At 36.7% G+C, this 21992-nt stretch overlaps 2 protein-coding genes across 2 annotated transcripts in view; one reads left to right on the top strand and one right to left on the bottom strand.

The window, feature by feature from the left end:
- Positions 1-118: 118 nt before the first annotated feature.
- TYW5 (tRNA-yW synthesizing protein 5) lies at positions 119-19185 on the top strand. Its single transcript, XM_044241241.1, has 8 exons — positions 119-382; positions 5093-5247; positions 9456-9525; positions 12229-12273; positions 13360-13497; positions 15210-15297; positions 15686-15802; positions 18635-19185. Exons 1-8 carry the CDS (start codon positions 305-307, stop codon positions 18889-18891), a joined length of 948 nt encoding a protein of 315 aa, XP_044097176.1. The 5' UTR covers positions 119-304; the 3' UTR covers positions 18892-19185.
- Positions 10018-21992, bottom strand: part of C3H2orf69 (chromosome 3 C2orf69 homolog) — a 29052-nt gene continuing 17077 nt past the window's right edge. Inside the window, exon 3 of the mRNA XM_044241240.1 lies at positions 10018-10047. The gene's annotated coding sequence lies outside the window, so the exon portion shown is untranslated. The remainder of the gene's footprint in view (positions 10048-21992) is intronic.

Below are 21992 nucleotides of genomic sequence, written 5' to 3'. Positions count from 1 at the left end.
AAGCCGGCGGGAAACCAGCAGCGCAGCATCCGGGGGGGGGGGGGGGGGCGAGGAGAGACCGGTGAGTAAAGCTGCCAGAGGTGCTACTGCCACCTCTGGTGAGTCGGCCCCGTGCCGCCCCCCAGCACGCCGCTCACGCAGAGGCCTTTTAGCCCCCAGTCTCGCTCTCCGACCAGCCACGCTCGCGCGTCCGCCGCTTCCGCGGGCCTTTTCTCCCCGGCTCGTGTTTCCGGGCGGACGGTATTCTGAGGGACGCGTCAGGCCCGGGTTTCCTGGACTTGGAAGAGGACTGGCGTGAGCCACCATGGCCTGGCAGAGTGTCCCGGTGCCTCGGCTTGAGGGCGTGTCGCAGGAACAGTTCGTGCAGCACCTCTACCCACAGGTGAGCCCCTCTCTACCACCTGGCGGCTCCAGATTGGTTTCTCGAGACCCAGTGTATGGGGAGGAGGCAGCGGGCGGCTGGGGAAGGTTGGCTGGCTCTGTGGCTAGGGGAGAGGACGCATGGGGGTGAGGAATCGCTCATCTGCGGAGTTTTCCAGAGAGAACAGCTCCGCGTTTGTGGGGAGCCGGATGACAGCAGAGACCCGAGTGCGAGAAGCGGCTTGCTCACTGCGCAGAGTGGCCTCTCTGGGACTCTATGACGCTCTTTCCGTTACCATGGCAACGAAGGGAGCCTCCCCACCCCCACCCCATCTTGTTTCGGGTTTCCTGAAGTTTAGAGGAGGTTTCACCGCCCCGTTGGAGGCGCAAAAGGGGCATGTTAGTCCCTTCGAGTTGTTGGATTCAGAAGAGCAATTTTTCACTGCCCTGAGCCCAAGGGGGAGCAGTGGGAATCCCTCAGGAAACTTCCGCCGGTCTTGGATTCTCACTAACCTGGCTTCTAGTTCAGGCACTGGAAGCTCTCGTATGTGCAATTCGAACCTTTGTTCTTTTAGAGAAAACTCAAGAGGAAAATATTAACGAGAAGTCTTTCTACTTGCACTGCTTTGTAAGGGAATCCATACGAGAGAAACTGAGACTAAATAGCCCAGCAGGTGTTTAAAGAAAAAATAATCCACAAGGCTATGGTTGGTACGCTTACGGTGGAACTCTCCTCTGTCCCCGCAGTTTTACTTGATTTACAAGTAAGAGTACAGTTCTCAGTATTCAAGAAGCAGGGATGAAGTTTTTTCTTTTAGGAGTTGGCAACCTACAGAGAGGATCTAAGCCTTCATTTATTTGTGGGTCTAATGCTGGATGGTGTGTTGTTGCATCAGTAAGTTTCATAAACTGGAAAATTGCAGACAACACTTGTCACAATGTAGTAAAATTAGAAATTAATGAAATGGGAAAACAAGATCTTTCTACTTGGAAACACTAAAGAAAATCTACAAGGGGGCATAGTCTTCATATTTTTAACACGTTTTAATAATTAACAGTGTGATAATACGTGCATGAGTAGATCAGAGAAATAAAAGTCTGGAGATCTACATATATCCAGAAATAAAGTTCCATTTATATGGAGTTTGAAGTATGTGATGGACGTGAGATGTTCAGAATCACTGGAGCAGAGGAATTTTTAAATGAATGATGCTGGGGCAACTGGATTGTCATTGAAAAAATGATAAAATTAGGTTTATATCTGACACCATACGCAAGAGTAATCTCTAAATGGATCAGAGATATAAATATAAAAAATGAAACTATACAGTACTAAAAGAAAACATGGGTAAATTCTTCTATATTGTGGGCCTGTGAAAGGGCTTTCTAACTGAAAATTCAGATGTAGTAAAAGATTAACATTTGAATACATAAAATACAAGCTGGGAAAAAATATTGACAACATGTTTCGTAAAAGGGCCATAAAAGCCTGTGTATTTAAGAACTTTTAAAAAATACAGGGTGGGGTGTGAAAGGCCAAAAATCTGATAAAATGTGAGTAGTTGACCAAAAAAAAAAAAAAAAAAAAATCAAATGGCCTATAAACATGAAAAGATGTTCAACTTTCCTAATAAGAGAACATCAGGCCACACTAATGTGCCATTTCTTATCCATCATTGGCAAAAAAAATCAAAAGGCTGATTTTTAGTAATACTGCTCTTGGTGAGGCTGTGAAGGAACTGGTACTCTCACACTTTATGCCAAGTGGTACAACCCTTGTGGAGGGGAATTTGGTATATCTAATGAAACTGTATATATGTTTATGATCCAGCCATCCTTTTAGGAGTTTACTTTGATGATTATTGCAAATAACCTAAAATAAAAACTATGCGTAGGAGAGTGATTGATTAAATTACTGATTTACACATGGTATACAAAGCTGTAAAAAAAGAATGAGGGAGATTAGCTGTACTGATAGCATTGATTTCCAGGATATGTTTTTAAATTAAAAAATCAAATTGCAAAAGAAAATATGTAACATGCCACCTTTTTGTGAAACAAGGGGAAACAAAGATACATAAAATGTATCAAGGGGAAACATATATACATATGTTTTTGGTCCCTTTGAAAAAAAAACAAAAAACAAACAGGAATGATAAGCCAGAAATGAGACTGGTTAACTACAGAGGATGAATGAATATGGGGTGGAAGAATGTGGCTGTGGTGACCCTTTTGTATAGTTTCGACTTTTGGGATCCCATTAATGTTTTACCTTCTAAAGTAATAGTAACAATAAAATTAGCAAGGGTAAGGATGATTGAAAAACCCAAAACTCAGAGGAAAATAAGTAACCCAAGTCACTTTTACATATTAAACAAACACTGAGCTCTAGTTAATAGACTTGCTTTTTATAGTGGTATGACTTAGCAATTATAAAAGTACTTACTGTGAATTTATGCAATTTAATTAATTAAAGATGAATCCTTGATAGGAGTGAGGTTTCTCATTGTTAAGAGAAAGGGGCTACAAATATATTAATAAAAGTTAAGATGAGTTTTGTGATATAAGGAAGTATCAGTATTAGAGGTATTATGGTTCATTCATGCATATATCCATTTGTGTGTGTGTGTGTGTGTGTGTGTGTAGTATATATATATGCTTGGAGAGAGAGATAAATAGATACGGTAGCTATACGATACATATAAATACATAGGTGGGTTGAGGGGCCGTGCTCATGCATACGCACGTATATTTGGGAAAAGGGGGAATGAGTATACATTCTTGCACATATATCCTATCTCTGTCCACTGAGAAGGCCTGGTAGTAATGATACCCTAATAGCAATGAACACCTCTGACACGCAGATCATGGTTTCTAAGTAGCATTCCCTTTAAAAGAAACCAGAGCTGCTTGAAGAAATGACTATATAGGGCTGGGAGTGAAAGAGAATAAAAGGATTCTGGATTGTGGCATTTTTTTGCTATAAAATAAGGAAGTGTTAAGGTAAAAAGTCACAAGAGCCAGCTTGATTTGGAACCTTCTGGCCAAATAAAAGATAATTCGAGCATCAAAATTAATATCAGTAGATTATAACCAAGTGAATAAAATTAATAGGTGGAGATAAATTAGTTCATTTTGACATTAGCCAATTAATGTAGAAGATGATGGAGTTTTTAAAAATCATAATTTTTGCCTTCATCATAACAATATTTAATTCAGAAACAAATTACCAGTTGATCAAAATTAACACCATATATAATAGGGCAAAATATCTTGTGCTACCTGATGTGTTACACTGAGATGGATACAACATTGCTTCTTTGGTACATTCCTTCTAAAAATGCATCCTTCTAAAAATGCATCACCCAGGGGCGTCTGCGTGGCTCAGTGGTTAAGCGTGTGCCTTCGGCTCAGGTCATGATCCCAGGGTCCTGGGATCGAGCCCTGCATCACGCTCCCTGCTTGGCAGGAAGCCTGCTTCTCTCTCTCCCACTCCCCCTGCTTGTATTTTCTCTCTCTCGCTGTCTCTCTCTCTGTCGAATAAATAAAATCTTTGGGGAAAGTAAATAAATAAATAAAAATAAAAATGCATAACCTGAATCCAATCATGAAAAAACATCAGATAAACCGAAATTGAAGGACATCCTACAAAATAACTGGTCTATATTTTTCAAAAACATCAAGATCATGGAAGAAAAAGGCTGAGGAACTGTTCAGATTAAGAGACATGGCAACTAAATGCAATGTGGTATCTCAGAAATAGGGGGAAAACACTATAAGGGATAATATTAGGATAGTTAGGAAAGTTTGGATATGGACTGTGAAGTTGTAGTATTACATCAGTGCTAAATGTAATTTTGACAATTATTCTGGCTATATAAGAAAATGTCTTTTTTTTTTTTCAGGAAATATACTTAAGGTTTTGGAGATAAAGGAGTATATCTGCAACTTAGAAGTAGTTAAGAAAAAATTTATTTTTAGTACTATGTTCCTCTCTATGCACACATAGTGAGAGTGAGAGCAAATTATAAAGTAAATGGGGCAAATGTTAAATTAACAGTTGGTGAACCAGAGTAAAAGGTATATGGGGGTTCTTTGTTCTTGCAACTTTCCACAACTTTGAAATAGTATCAAAATAAAAAATTACGAACAGTATTTGACTATAAAATACAAATTGTAATCATCATTTATATTTTGTCATAAATAACACTTGTGAAAATGTCTTTTTTTTTTTGAAGGTTGACTGATTTGAGAGAGACAGTGTGAGGCCGGGGAGAGCAGAGGGAGAAAGAGAGTCTTGAGCAGACTCCTCTTTGAGCACCTGAGCCCAGACGTGGGCCTCAGTCCCATGATCCATGAGATCATGACCTGAGCTGAAACCACTAATCGGATGTTCAACCCACTGAGGCACCCAGCCACCCTGAAAATGCTTTAAATAATGTTCAGATTTCTGGTTCTCAGCTACTCTTGGTACTGCTGTTTCATTTAGTTTGTTTTCCTAGTGTTAAAGTTTCATTCCAAGTATATTACATTGCTGTTCTCCTCCTCTATGGCGTGCATTGTCAAAAAGTGTGAGTTTGAGCATCTTAGGATCAAGAATAATTTCTTAATTGTTTTTGTCCTATGGCCAAATAATATATTAATATATAATATAAATAATAATATAAATATAATTCCCGATATATTGTTCATTTTCCCTAATTTTTTGTTGTATGCTGTTCCCCACTTATAGAGAAAACCCCTGGTCTTGGAAGGAGTTGACTTGGGGGCATGTACAAGCAAATGGACAGTGGATTACCTGAGCCAGGTTGGAGGGAGAAAAGAAGTAAAGATTCATGTCGCTGCGGTTGCCCAGATGGACTTCATTAGTAAGAACTTTGTGTATAGGTATTTTCTTCTGAGGTTTACTCTGGGACTACAAGTAACTTATTTTGAACCTTGCAGATGTTTTTGTGTTATTTTACAAAGACTATATGGCATTTCCCCTTTTGGCTACTTGCATATCGTCACAGAATAGCTTTGTAATTTTAAAGAACAGCTTTTAAAAGACACGAATTCTGAGTTCACACAGTTATAGAAAGACATTTTCAGAGACCATGTTTTTCAAATAGGGTATATGGCTTAAAGCTTCTGGAGCTATGGAAGGAACCAGATTTCTGTAACTGGAGTTAGAGTGCCTCTAACATTGGATGTGCTATCCTCCCTCATGCTTCAGTAATTAAGAGATCCGACCTCATTAGTAATTGTTATAGAGTAATGAACTCTAAAGTTTTCCCTCATAACCTATTCTGATTTTTAATGCTCTTAGTTTTAGAAGATTTTCTAATTCATAATTGTGACAGATACATAAGCCATGTTTTCTTTTTCTGCCCTCTTCAGAAATAAAGTACAGGTAGTTGCTGTGTTTGATACAGTTTTTCATCAACTTCAAAGCTTTGGAAAAAAAAATCACACTAAATTTTCTCTTTTGACAAAATAACCTTTAATACTTTTGATTTCCCTTGTGGTTGTCATTTTATGCTTTGGGATGTCTTAAAAGTAAAAAAGATAGTTGAACACTGCTGACTGTCCAAACTTGAAAGTTTTAAATGTTGTAATCTTATAAATACGTTATTTATTCCCATGTTTCATTAAAAATGCTAAAAAACAAATTATATTCTGAGCATGTGCAGTTTCCAGCAAATTCAGTCTATTGAAAAACCATGTAGTTCACAAAAGAGTGATTTTTAAAGAAAGGTGGTTCTCACTGTTCGTTCCAGAGTTTAGAGATGAGTTAAACAGAGCTTCTAATGTCCAGAGCCATTCCTTTCTCATTAGAGTTTTCCAGGCTTATATAGCAGCTTGCCAAAGTATTTCTTAGTTTTTGATCCTTTGAGTATTCACCATTATAGTTTTGGTTTTTAATAGGCCGTGAATTGAATTTAATTGCCTAAGTTTTTCTAAGTGTAAGAACTTTTCATTTTTTATTAAATCAAAAAGGTGGAAGAAAGTGCTGGAATGGTGAACATTTTTAAGCCAGCAGTTAATGATGTTTATTTTCCAGAGAGTCCAAAGCCATAACAAATGGGTATTGAAACTTCATCTTGAATTGCTTTGCTCTTTTGTTATGTTCCATAAACCTTTCAAAACTTGTTTTTGAATCACATATATTATGTAATAGTTCCTATCCCAGCTTTCTTCAAGCCTTTCACTGGAGCTACTGAAGAGTTGCAAGATTATTTTCTTAGTGCAAGAAAAAAATAAATTTAGTCATTGTTGGCAATTACCAGGGAGTAGCAAAGAAGGGAGGCATCTAGGTCAGAAAGAGTCTAGAAGGAAGAAATCCTACACACATAAATCATTGTTATCACTTCAGTTCCAGGTTGCATTTCTGCTTGCTTAAATATTTGAAGAGCAGTACATTTCCAGGTCTTAGCTTTTACTTCTTTCTTCTTGGTGGTTCTCAGAATCAGGGTACTATGCGTGAGAGTATTGTGTGGTAAGAATACTGTTGGTATTCTTACGGTCATAGATCTAAAGAAATAAATCAGTTTGACTCTTATAGCTTTAATTGCTTCTGTCTATCACATCATCTAATCCCTTTCATCATCCTGCTCTTACTATTTATTATACTTTTATTAATCCTGATCTTGATTTTGCAAAGCAGCCTTTGCAAATGAGAAACAGGACAGTGCGAGATTTTTTTTTCTTAATGTTGGTAACTGCTTTCATCCTGCTGAAGGGTACATTACCATTGTTATTAACCCCACCATTTGCCCTTTACTGAGCACTTACTATATATCAAGTACTGTGCCATGCATCCTAGATCATATATTAGTCATTTAATTTAGAAAGTCTGTGAGGTAGTTTTTTGTTTGTTTTGTTTTCAGTAATTATACAGTCGAGAAAATGGAGGCTTAAAAACATTAAGTAACTTACCCAAGACCATACAGGTTGAAATAATGGAACCAAATTTGTACGCAGATTAGCCTGACTCCACAGAACCCCTGATCCTAACCCCTCTTTGATACTACCTCCCTTACTGGTCTGTTTACCAGTCCAGACAGATGGAACTTAAATGGCAAATGTCCTTCTTTTTGAAACATGCAGGGGATAGATTAAGTCCTTGAGTCTAAGGAATTCCTAATTCCTACCTCATTTCCTCTTCTCTTAGCTTTGCTTCCACAGCTCTGACAAGCTCCATTACCCAAGGGAAAAAACTGCTGAGAGCACTCAAGTCTGCTCCTCTGGGTTGAGTTACTCTGTCTGCCCTGTTCTTAGAAAGGTCTTGAAACACTTCAGAGTTTTCAAGTAGCATCTAGTACAAAGATAAGCCGAGGCAACTGCACCAAATAAGGGATAGCTCGGGACCCGAGAGGCTTCCATATTTTCCCCAGACTCTTCAGAGTTGCTTTAGTAGGGATGAAGGGTTTGTGATGAGGTAAGAGGTGGAAAACATTGCACAGGAGGGTGCCAAGTAAATTCGTTGATATAATTAACTAGAAACTGTAGCAGCAAATTGGTCTTTAGGTGGCAGACTCCTTTCTTCTCTCCTGCAGTGCTCACTCTTACACATAATCATCAGCAGTGTCCTCAAGTTCACATTGACTTTCATGCCCACAGGACCCACTAGTCCATAATCTGGCATCAGATTCACTTAGCTTTACACAGGAATCCACATTCTAGCAGTATAGTATCAGTGGGAGTCCTTACACCAATCCAGGAGCCATTTTTTTGGTTCACCAAGTGACAGCTTAATTGCAAGGAAACATGACTATAAAGATAGGTTTAGAAACACCTTGGCTAAATTAAGCCACCTAGTCCATAGAAACCAATGTCATGAAATGGCCCATGAAATTTAGCTTCTAGGTTCCTCCAAGGGAGAAACTCAATGACAAGAGTTACACCACACAGGGAAGCCGTATCTTTCCCTTCTTAACAAATATTTATAATCCACACATCGACCTTTCAGTCTAGACATAGTTCATCAATCAGGGGTCATTTTTTACAACAAACAATGTTAACTGATATCACAGGTGACACTCTACATTTATCTTAACCCAGCAGGTTTCTACAAAAGCATTGCTAGGAAAAGGTAAGCCCAAGGTCATCTTACAGAGGAGAAAGGGTTTTTGCTAACCCTTTCTCCCCACTTCCTCAGTACAGAGTTCTAGTGGAAAGATATTTGGTGGTAAGAGTGAAAAGACTGACAGAAAAAAAGAGAAAAGACTTCTACTCTTAATCGGAGGTTTGGAGGCCGGAGTGCAGTGAGCGTTAGGGGGAGAGGCTTTTGACCCAGATGCTTTTTAGGAGGCCATTGTCTTGATGTTACTGTTACCAACTTCATGTCAGGGTCAGTACTTTTGCTTCTGGGATGGTGAAGGGACAGGATGGGAACCAGAAAAATGGTAGCCCTCCAGGCTCAAGAGTGACATAAAAGGAAACCAACTGCTTATGTGATGTTCAGCCCTGTTTGCCACAAGGGAAAGAGAGAGCCATTTGAACAGAAATAATGAAGAAGAATAAAACGTGGTCACTTGCCTGAATTCTCCTTGCGGTATTCCTAAGACTTCAAATGACAGACGGTGAGGGAGAGTGAGAGCAGTGCTGTGAGCTTCTGTTTCCACTGGTCGGGCCAAAAGGCGGCAAGATGAGGGAGAGCGCGAGGACTTGATCTCTCTGGGCCATTTGCCTGGGGTCTCTTCCAAAGGGGCACTTTGTAGTTTGTCCCATTCCACAGTCACAAGACTTGTTTTGCCATGACACTTGAAGTAGCACATTTGAAAGTTTGTGTATATCCAGAGGTAACCGGATACAACAGAAATATTTTTCTAACAGTAAGTTGGAATAGGAGAGTATTGACCTAAGAAGGATTCATCTGTGGCATAGATTTAAAAGTCCTTAATTTTTGAAATTGCAATTTTAGACAATCTAGGTCAAATAGAAAGGACCTAATGAATTTTGAAAATTTAGAATTCCACATAATAGGTTATGATAAAATTATAGCTATTATAAAACAGCAAAGCATATACAACCGCAACAAGCCTGTATGTATAGTGATAAGGGTATTTACTAGTTGATTTATTGAGTCCAAGGCTTCTTTGTCTTTATTTCAGAACTTTACCTTTTGATAAGTTGGTTCAGAGGGCAGCTGAAGAAAAGCATGAAGAATTCTTTATTTCAGAGGTAACTGATTTGAACCTATTTTCTTTAGAAAACATTAATATGTATACGTTAGGTGGATTTTCTTATACAAGAATATTAGATATAAAAGAGCTGTAGTCTTCTCTGAGAGCTATTTTTAAGGTTTGGTTTTGTATGCCAGTAAATCTAGTCTTGCTATTTATTAGATCTCAAACCTTGGCCAAATTATTTTTCTGTGCCTCAGTATACTCACCTATAAAATGGGAACAGTTAAAGTACCTATTTAATAAGGTTTCTGTGACAGTTAACTAAATAAAATCTGTAGAGTACTTAGCACAATGCCTGACATGTAGAAACTACTCCCTAAATGTTAGCGATTAATCATACTTTCTTTGAATATGCTTTGTTCTGGGGCGCGTGGGTTGCTCAGTCAGTTAAGTGGCTGCCTTCGGCTCAGGTCACGATCCTGGGGTCCTGGGATTGAGACTTGCATTGAACTCCCTACTCAGCAAGGAGCCTGCTTCTTCCTCTACCTCTGCCTGTTGCTCCCCCTGCTTGTGCACTCTTGCTGTAAAAAAAAAAAAAAAAAAAAAAAAAAGGAAAAAATGCTTTGGTCTGATGTGCAAAGTTCAAATGCCAGAGGAGAACTTTATTTTCATATCTTACTGGCCATTAGACTACTTTTATATTTTATTATTGTTAGTATCGATGTGACTTCTGTTGTATTTGCTATCATATTTGTTCAGGATTAAATGCAGAAAAATTCTGTTTATTTACATTATAATCCAGTTTTAAATAATTCAGTTTAAATAGCTTGAGATAAAACATTGAGGCTTATATATATATACATTTTAAAAACTCACTGTTATCTCGAAAGCACATTTTAAAAATGAACTGCTCTTCAAGCTTTGAATTAAGCTGTTTGCACTTGAGCCCGCTGGGCTGGTGGCCATTTGGGTGGTGACAGGTGCTGCCCACTCACAGTCGTCTCAGCAGGTCGTGGTTACACTAGATGACCACGAAGGTGTGATTCTGTGCTATGATTAGATTGTCTCCTGAAACGGATTCCAGTAACTCACAGAGTTAACTCCAGTCAGAGAGTTACTGGAATCAGTTAATCAGATACCTGAACTAACAGTGTATATTCTTTTATATACTTTCCATAATCTTTAGACATAAATCCTTTATCTTGTCTCTTGTTTCTTTTACTTCACGTGGCATGTCATGGCTCTTTAAATCTGTGCTGCTCGTTACATTACCCTTGGACAGGAAAGTTCCAAAGGGCAGCTGACTATACGTGTATATTTACATCTTAAAATGATGAAAGTATGTCAGTAAGATGAACACACACGGTCAGTTCAGTCTTCCAGGAAGCAGGTGTTAAGATGGAATCAGGAGTGCCGATAGGTTGGTTGGAGAATAATACCTCTGAAAGGAAAGGGGGCATTGGGTAGGGGGAGGCCGTCAGACGGTGACAGATACCTGACGGACTCTGCCAGCTCACGCTGGCACGCCTAAGCAAAGGCTGCCTGGTCGAGGAGTCTCGTGGGGGTGGCGGTGTCGAAGTCTTTCACGTCTTGCTCAGTCATCGGTTGGGGCTGCCCCAAGAAGCGCCTTGAAAGGCTCTTGAAAGACTGAGGTGGACCTGGAAGAATTAATAGCGCAGCCAGAAGATAATCACACTCTTTGCAGCTAGTGATGAATTCTTTCTTGAAGGGGTTCTGAGCAGTGCACCTCATGAGTCTTTTCTGGTTTTGTTTTTTGTTTTTTTTTTTTCCCCCCAATCCTGAAACGTTAGAACTGGTAGAAAACTTTTAGAATTTTGAAGAACATACTTTGAAACCTATTTAGCCAATAATGAATTTATAGAAATTATCTGGTACTGCTTAAAAATAGAAAAACACTGGATCTGAGAATAGAGTTAAATTTTTGGTCATAGATTTATAATATGTTGTTAAGGTAAATAACATGGATTTTTGAATGTTGTGTTACAGTGGTCAGTGTAGGTATAAAAGAGGCAGAATTCTTGAGTTGGATTGCCCTTGTGCTTGACCCAGCAGCTCAGTTCTCCTGTTTCTTAGAGGAAATGCAAACAACAGTAGTGCTTTATAATTCTAAGTTCTCTCTTATAGCTACTCAGTGAAGGTCAATGGGCAGTTTTTTCAAGTATCAACATAAATGTACTACTCTGAAATGACTTTTTTTTTGAAATGACATATTTCTAATTCATACATGAGCAGACTGTAAAGGATTTGGCTTGAGATTTTATATGTCCATGGTGGGCTTAACTTGGTAAAATGCAGTGTTCCAGATTTTTAAAAAAATGTATTACTGAAAGTATAATTATCTTATTTATCGTCTATTCTACATTTGCATTATATTAACAAGTTTGTTATTGACCTCAACAATACCTTGAGATCATGTATGTTTTACAAATGAGAATTCTTTAAAGACTTGCTGTTAAGAGTCTAAATAATTTAAAGTGCAAATGAAGCATTGTGTTTTAAATATAGTAGGTGTGTGTTGCCTTTCATATTTATGTAATATTTTAGGGATCCAGTCATTGTTACATGTAGCCTATAAAGGCATTTCTTCATATGGCCACCAGAGAGCATTAGTAGAAAGGGTGAGAAGACGGAACTGTTTCAGAAACAACTGGGTTAGATTTTAAACTCATTTCCTTCTGTCTTTACTTTCTGTTATTTTGACATGAATATTTATGTTACTTTTCTTTGGGTGTTTAAGGATGAGAAGTACTACCTACGGTCGCTTGGGGAAGACCCTAGAAAGGTAAGAATTCTGAATATAAAACAAAGGCTTAAAACCTAATGGATGTGTATATTTAAACTGGCACTGTGGTTTTTATACTTATTGCCTGACATATGACCTGTTTCTTCTTTTTCCCATTCTTTTCTCAATGATTTCTGCCCATGAATAAGAAGTAAAATTATTAGCAGGTGTCTGAGTAGCTCAGTCAGCTGAATGGCCAACTCTTGATTTTGACTCAGGTTATGATCTCAGGGTCCTGGGATCAAGCCCTGAGTCAGGCTCTGCACTCTGCAGTGAGTCTGCTTGAGATTTTCACTCTGCCCTTCCTCTGCCCCTCCTCTGCTTGCATGTGTGTGTGCTCGCTCTCTCTCTAAAATAAGTGAATCTTGAAAAGAAGTAAAATTATTAAAAGTTGATTAGTTTTTAAGTAGGACCATAGTATTTTAGTGTTTAAAGTCATCTCCTCTAGTCTCAACACAATTAAAAAATCCTTTCTACTATATTTTACAGATAGCCGTTCAGCAAATAAAATATAATCTAAACTAATTATTAAATTACTGAATAATTTACTAATATAAGCTTTGACATGTATTCAGAGTCAGATTACTATGGTGCAGTGTTAGGGCATGGTCCCTAAAATGATTAAGTAAGATTCTGTTTTTTCCTTTTTCTGTCTCCATTTAGTTCTTTAACTTCTTTTAGCCTCTTCCCTTGGTAAAACCCACAGGTTTAACATAGTTGATAACGTTCAGATTGTTGACTGCTAAGTTTTAAATCCTTGTTATTGGAGTAGATGGCAAGTGTATGATTGTTGTCTAAATAGGAAGAACCGATTAATGAAGCATGTTAAGCTTAACCGTCCTGATGGCATTGAGTCTGCAGTCTGCTACATAGTCTGTTATTCCTTCATTTGAAAGCTCATGTGTTGACTGTGGTCCCTTACTAGTATTTTACAGCAGTGAACAGAGTTTTACCCCATTCCTCCTTAATACCATGGGATCTGATGGCAGTCTGAGATAAAACAAGCATTACATAAATACTGCATTTATTATTAACATTAAAATTGCAATTATTGTTAAAATTCTTACCATGTTTCTCTCAATGCAGGATGTTGCAGATATCAGAAAGCAGTTTCCTTTGCTGGAAGGAGATATTAAGTTTCCAAAATTTTTCAAGGAGGAGCAGTTCTTCTCCAGTGTTTTTCGAATTAGCTCACCAGGATTACAACTTTGGACCCACTATGATGTATGCTACGTAAATGAGAAATCTGAAGCTACAGTAGATATTTAGTCTTTAAAGTCACAACATTTACAGTTTCAACTTTCTGTAGATTACCCTAAAGATCTTGGAGACATAATTTGCTGAAACATGAGATTTGAAAACAGGGGCTCTGCAAGTTGGTGATATGGGAATAAATTATTTAATGTCGTAGCCTAGTTAGTGTCTCACACTTGCATTGATCTGTGATAGTGTTATATTTTGTGCGTGTGTGCGTCTGTTAAGTTTTATGAAGCAGATTTTGAATATGTGAAAAATGGCCATCAGATGAGGGGGAAAGTTGTACAAGTGGAAAAAGCAGTAAGGTTGTGACAATGAGGATGTGGAATGATATACATAACTAGATGGAACTATTATTCAAGAGAAAGCAGAGGTTTGTGGAGACCCATTTCCAGGTATAAGAATTCGGGGATTTCTGATGGCCTTAGATTATACATCCCTTGAGAATGTGAAATGTACACTGTATCTGTTGAGCAGGAAGATGTATAGAATATTGCCCCTGATCATTTACTCTGTGGTATTATAACTTTACTTGCTTAAATATATGCATATAAATATTTTAAACACATTAAAAGTATAATATTGTGTATGGTTTGGTACTGGGTAGAGAAATATAGGAAGCTAAAGCAATACCTAATAGGTTTCTAAAGATAATTTTTTTAAAAAACTCTAAATCAAGCTATATTAAGTTTTATGTTATAATTCAGCAGAGGACCCCTTGGGAGGATTTTAACATCATAACCAATTAAATGAGATAAACATAAATTCTTAGCTTATTTTTTAAAGGTTTTACATAAATGATACAGAGAAAAAATGATGTGGTAACTTAAATAAATTTTTAATTGTATTGTGTGACTTAAATTTTAACTAGTATCATTTTTATCTAGATTTATAATAGAATTCTATACAGCTTTTCTTACATTAAAAATAAGTCAAGGAATGCTTGTTATGTAGTTAAAGGTTTACATAAGAAAAGGGTTAGTAATGAAAAATGCTTAGGTAGAAGTGATATGTAAATAATTATGAATATATCTTGCTTAGTATATATTTTAATTCCTTGGCTGAGAATTACATATCTCTGCCTTTTAACATTTTCTACAAAGTGCAGAAATAGTTAAGATTACTCCATTAATAAGTACATCAAGAAAATTTGCTAGGTTATAATCCTGTAGAAATAATTTAGAAATGAAGATGCCTGCAAATAAATTATGGTTGCCCATATATACTTAAAGAGTTTTAACTTAATTAATGGTTGATTACAGCAGTTACCTTGTGTTGTTTTCTCAAGGTCTAACTACCTTGGGAAAAGGTAGTTATTTCCCAGGTGCTTTCAGTGTGTTGCCGGATATTGGCTATATAGCATTCCTTGACAGATAAGTATGAACTAACCAAGGAGAGCCCTCCCTGTCACAGTGGTGGGGCAGGGGCAAATAGTGCTCAGATTTCCTCATGCCTTGCCAGTCTTTTCCATTTTAAGGCGGTGCTGCAGGAACATCTTTAATAAAGGTACAGCTGTATTTACAGTACAAATGTTTGCATTGTTAGAATATTAGTATAAGTGTTTTAGATAATGTGAGTCAAGTCTTTAGGATTTACATTTAACTGTTTGGAATATACCATTGGTTTTGTTTATTTAAATTTTAGATATTGCTTCTCCGTAAGTTCTTATTATCCTTCAGGTCATGGATAACTTCTTAATACAAGTGACAGGAAAAAAGCGTGTTGTGCTCTTCAGTCCTCGAGATGCCCAGTATTTATATTTATCAGGTACTTTTCTTTTAAGTTTGTATTTCTACAGTCTAGTCTGTTCAGTTAACACTTTTTGGGAAACCTCTTTATTTTCATAGAAAGATATCTAAGGGCTTCTTTCTAAATGAAGTATTTGTGTCCTCCATGTGTACATATGTAATGATAGGCTATATGAACAATGAAATTTTCAGGTTTTCTTAATTGTAGTACATGAATGTTAATAGTCATAAAGGATGGATCATTGAAAATCATCTTGGGTTTCAGGAGAATAGTAACCATTCTTACATTGTGGATACAATAAATAATTGTACAGAAAAGAATACATTTTCAAGTCTATATTTGTGGTTACCTTTTAAGAAATGCTAACTTTGCTTACTCTGTATTATTCTTTTTTGGAACTTTTAAGGTACTAAATCAGAAGTGCTGGATATAGATAACCCAGACTTAACTAAATATCCACTGTTTTCCAAGGCTAGAAGGTATGAATGTTCCCTGAAAGCTGGAGATGTATTATTCATTCCTGGTAAGATTTCTAGACCTCATTCATTTCCTTTTTATAAAATCTATGTTCTGTCACTCATCCATTACATGATTTTTTTGAGTACAGAAGTGTATGTTACATGTATTCTGTCCTATACCAGTTGATTTTTATATACAGCTGTGTATGTGTGTTTAAAGTATGCTTGAGCAACTTCTTTTCTTTTCTTTTAAGATTTTATTTATTTATTTGACAGACAGAGATCACAAACAGGCAGAGAGGCAGGCGGGGGCTGGGGAAAGTAGGCTCCCCACCGAGCAGAGAGCCCGATGCTGGGCTCGATCCCAGGACCTGAGATCATGAACTGAGCCCAAGGCAGAGGCTTAACCCACTGAGCCACCCAGGTGCCCTGCTTAAGCAAATTCTTATAAAATTAACAATCTTACTTTTCAAAAGCAATCTATAATATAACATTGTACTCTTAAATTATGTTGTTAAGTGACATCAAACAAGGTATTTTATAACTGGGAAAAGATTATACCTTGTTGTTCTTTTTAATCATTTCTAAAATATTTGCATATTGGGATGCTTGGGTGGCACAGTGAGCTAAGCGTCCGACTCTAGTTTGGCTCGGTCTTGATCTCAGGGTTGCGAGATTAAAGCCTCACATTGGGCTCTGCACTCAGCACAGAGCCTGTTTAAGACTTTCTCCTCCCTCTCTCTATTTCTCTAAAATAAATAAGTAAATCTTAAAAAAAAAAAAAAAACTGCATGTTTTAGAACGAAGTCCCTTAAGTATTTGCCAAGAAATGGTAAGTGTATTTCAAAGCCAAAACAGATTAGAGATTTTATTAAATATCCAAATTGTTATAATCCCAACACCCATGATGTCTTATGTGTGCATTATTTTCTAGGGTCTGAATTAGTATCATTTAATTTCTTTGTACAATAACTAGGTATTTGTTTTTAGTAATTAGTGATGTAATGAACATCTATAATTATTCAAAACCATAATTAAGATTAAAGGAATGTGTTAACAAATTCTGTTTGTATAGTCACATTTCTCATATTTAAGTTAATATATTTTTAATCATTAATACCTCACCTGGGTGGCTCAGATGGAATAAGCATCTGCCTTCGGCTCAGGTCATGATCTTAAGAGTCCTGGGATCAAGCCCCATGCCTGTCTTCTAGCTCAGCGGGGAGTCTGCCTCTCCTCCCTCTGCTTCTCCCCCTTGTTTGTGCTCTCTCTTTCAAATAAATAAATAAAATTTAGGTGAAAAAAATACACCTCTTTTTCAGTGACAAGAAAAAAAGTATTAATAAAAATATGATGATCCCATTTGGGGCTATATTATAAATTGCTTGAGGATAAGGAACTATATTTTAGCAATCTTTGTATTCTCCAAGGGGCCTGATACAATGTCTTTAACGTAATTGATTGTCTATAAAAATTTGATACAGTAATTTCTTATTCTGATGTTTTTTATAAACAGTCAATACACTAGTCTTTAAATCCATTAGTATTGCTTAAATTTTTTGGTTTCATATCTTCAGAGAATGGTTAAGAGCTATGCAGTTTCCCTTATTCTGTATACAACTTTTAAAAAAAAGCCAGAAATACTTAACATTTGCATATATTTTGAAATAAAAGCAAAACCCCCGTCTTTGCATTTAAATTTAACAGAATGGTTAGCTTTTTTCATGTTATATTGAATGAGGAAAAAGATTCTGAAAGAAAGAATAGTTAAGATTAAATCCATGTTTGAAACTAGTTTTGCAAATCAAAATATTTTAAGCTTTTGTTTTTCCTAGAGCACTCTTAGAATGAGTTTGTTTTTAAAATTTAGCATCTTGTAAATCTTACTTTTTCCCATTCATAAGATTAAACATTTTTTGACGTGACTAGTATTTTTTTTTTTTAAGATTTTATTTATTTACTTGAGAGAGAGTACTGAGGCTTGAGGGCAGAGGGAGAGGGAGAAGCAGACTCCCCACTGAGCAGGGAGTCCCACTTAGTGCTCCATCCCAGGACCCTGAGATTATGACTTGAGCAGAAGGCAGACCAGATGCTTAACCGACTGAGCCACCTAGGAGCCCCATTTACATTCCTAGTATTTTGTCTTGGTTATATTGTGATGTTGCTTTCATATTCCTATAGCACCTATTGTCTGAAAACATTTAGACTCAATTGAAAACAAAGAAATAAACGTTCTAGAGGAAGTGAAAAATTAATTAGCTATATCATATGGTAGTTTATTCATCTTCTCCACCACCAAAATATTTGCTTTAGTTTTATATACTTACTGTACAGGAGCCGAAAGAAATATGACATTTATAATTGCATTCCAAATATAAGTATAAAAACTAAGGAGGCTACAATGAGTGCAAAATTAAGCAAGTTAGAAAACCAATGCAGCTTGAATGGGACATCTGAGAACAGAAGTATTGTGCTGAGACAGAAAAGGTCAAAGATACTCCTCAAATAACTGAAATGTTCTGTGTACAAAAAGTAAACATTTTTAATGTGGTTGTATGACTCAGGAAGTGTAAACAAGTAACACAAAACATAGCCACAAATTACAGAACTACAAAACAAATATAACTTTATTATGTCTTTCAAGTTAAAAGGAAAAATTGCTGTTTCCAAAGGTTTTAAAAGTAGGGTTGTATTATTGACACTTTAAATTGGTTGGCAATTCATAAAAGTTAAAATGATTCTGTTAAAAGCTGGGAGTGTGCTAACGAAGGGATCTAGTTATAAGAATTTTGCATTGGCTATATGCAATTTGTGATATTTTGCTGACATTTTGGTTTTTTTTTTTTTTTACTCTAGGCTTTATTTTTAACTTTTTTTTTTCTTTAAACTTTCTCTAGCTTTATGGTTCCATAACGTGATTTCTGAAGAGTTTGGAGTGGGAGTGAATATCTTTTGGAAGCACCTTCCATCTGAATGCTATGACAAAACAGATACCTATGGAAACAAAGATCCTACAGCAGCATCAAGAGCTGCACAAATTTTGGACAGAGCTTTAAAAACACTGGCTGAATTACCAGAGGAGTACCGGGACTTCTATGCACGGCGAATGGTCTTACACATTCAAGAGAAAGCCTATAGCCGAAACTTTGAGTAAATAATGAAGTGGATGTAATGAATATAAACTTTTAAATACAGTTCAGCTCAAATACTGGAAAAATATCACCACATATAAATTATTTTTTAGAAGATTCATTCCTTGTTAAAATAGGAAGGAAAAGCCCGAGATTTGTAGATTAAATAAGTACGACTTGGTTTTATGTGGTTTCTATTTAATACAGGTTGCTGGGTTCAAAGACGGCTGTCCCTGGTGGGATCACTCGAGCTTTCAGATGCAAATAACTGAAAATCCAACTGAAAATGACTTAATAAAATGTATTGAATCATTATACAGATGTCTGCTAATAGAATGGGGCTTTAGTATTTCTGATCCAGTGATTCAGCGGTATCACCAAGAGCCCCTAGTTTTTTTCCTCCCATTTTCAACTGCAGCACTGGCATCATCCTAAGGCTGGCTACCCTTGCGGTCATGGGATGATGGCCAGTAGCAGTTTGAGCCCCGTGCATCTTCATTTACATGCAGTGGAGGAGTCAGGCTGGATTCCAAGGGCCTTCTCTTAATATGCAAAAGCTTTCCCAGGATTTGCCACCAAATCCTTGGGTCTCATTGATTTAAAGTAGCTTAGACCTCTCCATCCCTGAACCAGTCACTGGGAAAGGGTGTGGAATAACCCTTAGTCCAGCTGGTTCTCTAGGAGCTTAGAATGCTCTTCCTCTGAGGCACATGGGGTATATATATATATGGGGACAGCATGGATAATATTTTAAATCAGGATTCAGTTAGGGAAAAAGGTGAGCAACCATTATCTACTACGTTTGTCTTTTAAATTTATTTTTTTAAAGATTTTATTTGATGGAGAGAGAGAAAGTACAAGCAGGGGGAACAGCAGGGAGAGGGTGAAGCAGGCTCCCTGCTGAGCAGAGAGCCTGGCGTGTGTCTCCATCCCAGGACCCTGGAATCATGACCTGAACTGAAGCAGACGTCTGTATAACTGACTGAGCCACCCGGGCACCCCCTTTTGAGCTTTTTAAAACACAGATGTCTAGGCCCCAACTTTGTATGTAGATTTTGATTCAGTATGTTTGGGGTTTGGTAGAGTATCTGTATTTGGTAAACCTCATAGGTTTTGATGTATAATCAGGATTAGAACGATTGGATCAGATGATAGTAATTTGGATTATTAGTTTTGTGATTCATCCAAAACATGTTTAATCTGATCCTGGTTTTTCTTGGCACTCAATGTCAGGCCTGCCTCTTTTTTCAGTTTTTCAATGTCAGAAAATATTCAAATCTGTCTTAATTTTAATTTATACCTATAGCTAAACTTCAACCCAGTTCGTTTTCCCCACTAGATGCTTTTCCACCTATCCCTGTTTTAGAAAAATTATTTTTTTAAGAAGAAATACAGGAGAGATCCCAGAAATGTTGTCATCATTGAAGACAATGAGCCATTGTATGTGTTTCTGTGCCATTCTTTGTTTTGCACCTAGTAATTCTATTACAATGTCATTGAAGAAAGACTAGAAATATTTACTGAATGCAAATGTGCTCATCTAAAGTAATCTGAGTGCATCAAGTTGGTGCATTTTAATTATGAAGAAAATAATTTTCTCTGTTAAAATAATTCATCCATTCATATCCTATGTTTGGAGTTGGATTAATTTCAGGTATTAACAACAATATAATAAATAATTAAGGAAAAATACATAAAAAGTTATTCTGAACTTCCTAGGTGTCTTTAGGAAGAGAGATTAGTTAGGTCAAAAATGAAAAGATGGTCTGTTAGAAAAGGAATTGTTACATTCGATTTAATTATTTTGTTTTTTTCATTTTTGGTTACTTCTTAGTTAAGTAAAGAAATTCTTTAATGATTCTTTTTCCTTTGGGAAGAAAAAAAAAAAGATAAAACCTCTGTTCGCTTGAACAGTACTTACAGTCAGCTTTTAAATAAACCCTCCTTGGTTTTCTTTTTTTAAAAAAAACAGTAAGAGAATCAGTATAAAGTATATATCCAGAGTCATGTAGAAACTTGGAAGTAAAACTGAGATAATCTTCCATGCATATTCATTTTAATTCAGTTTATTTGGGAAGCAAACTGGAAGACCTTAGGTGAGTTAAATAACTTAATCTTTATGAAGCTTATTTTCCTCATCTTTAAACTTGTACTTTTTGGGGTTGCTGCAAAAATACAAAGAGGTAATTCAGGGCAAGGACAGTTGATGGCTGATGCTAGCTTTCAGATGAGATGGCTCTTGTTGCAGTATTAAATTATATCTAGAACACTAATAGCGAACACTTTGGGAAGCCTTAAAATTATTTCCTTTATCATAATCTCTAGAGAGTTTAAATGCAAAACACTTTTATCTTTTTTGCTGACCTGATTGAGACAAAAGGAGATGTTTTTAATGTATAAAATATTAAACAGTATATGTCACCTGCAACTTCTTAGGAATTCCAAATCTTAGAACTTCATTGCTGAAAGGGATCTTAGAAATCATTTTCTCAATCTGGATTGCTTAAGTGATTGTGCAGGTTTACACAACTGGGTGACAGAACTGGAATTAACAGTTGTGACCCAATCAGTCATTTTCCACGCTTTCTCCCTTAGGTGCAGTTCATCTCTCTGTTCTTTGGCTACGGTTTGGGGGCTTGACCTGATTTACAAAGGAATTCTTTCCCTCTACCAGCAAAGCAACTCACTGCTCCACATAGACAAAAGATACAAAGTAAGACAAAGGGATACAAAATAAGATTAATGAGCTAGTAGACAGCAAAGGGAATACTATGCAAAGAATGAGACAGGTATTGTAGTACTGGCAAGAAATTTTTCCAAGGTAATTAAATGAGAAAAAGGTTGGAAACGGTATAGCATCCTGCCATTTGTGTAAAACAAAGGCATTCTGTAAGTAAACATTTGTATATGTATACGTTTACCTATGCTGGGATACACGAGAAACCAATGATAGTGATCGCCTCTTGAGAAGTTAGTAGACAGGTGGGCAGACTAGAATCTAAAGCTGTGTATTATTTGACCTTTTTTGGGGGTCCCTCTATGCATCATTCTTTCAAGGTAACTTTAAAATATATGTGTAGACTATAAAAGTTTTTCATGAACATTAAGTGTTCGTCTTGGCATA

Source organism: Neovison vison, chromosome 3 (assembly GCF_020171115.1).
Source record: "Neovison vison isolate M4711 chromosome 3, ASM_NN_V1, whole genome shotgun sequence".
NCBI classification, from domain to species: domain Eukaryota; kingdom Metazoa; phylum Chordata; class Mammalia; order Carnivora; family Mustelidae; genus Neogale; species Neogale vison.
The sequence above is the reverse complement of the archived record's forward strand: the minus strand, read 5'-3'. Positions and strand labels throughout refer to the sequence as shown.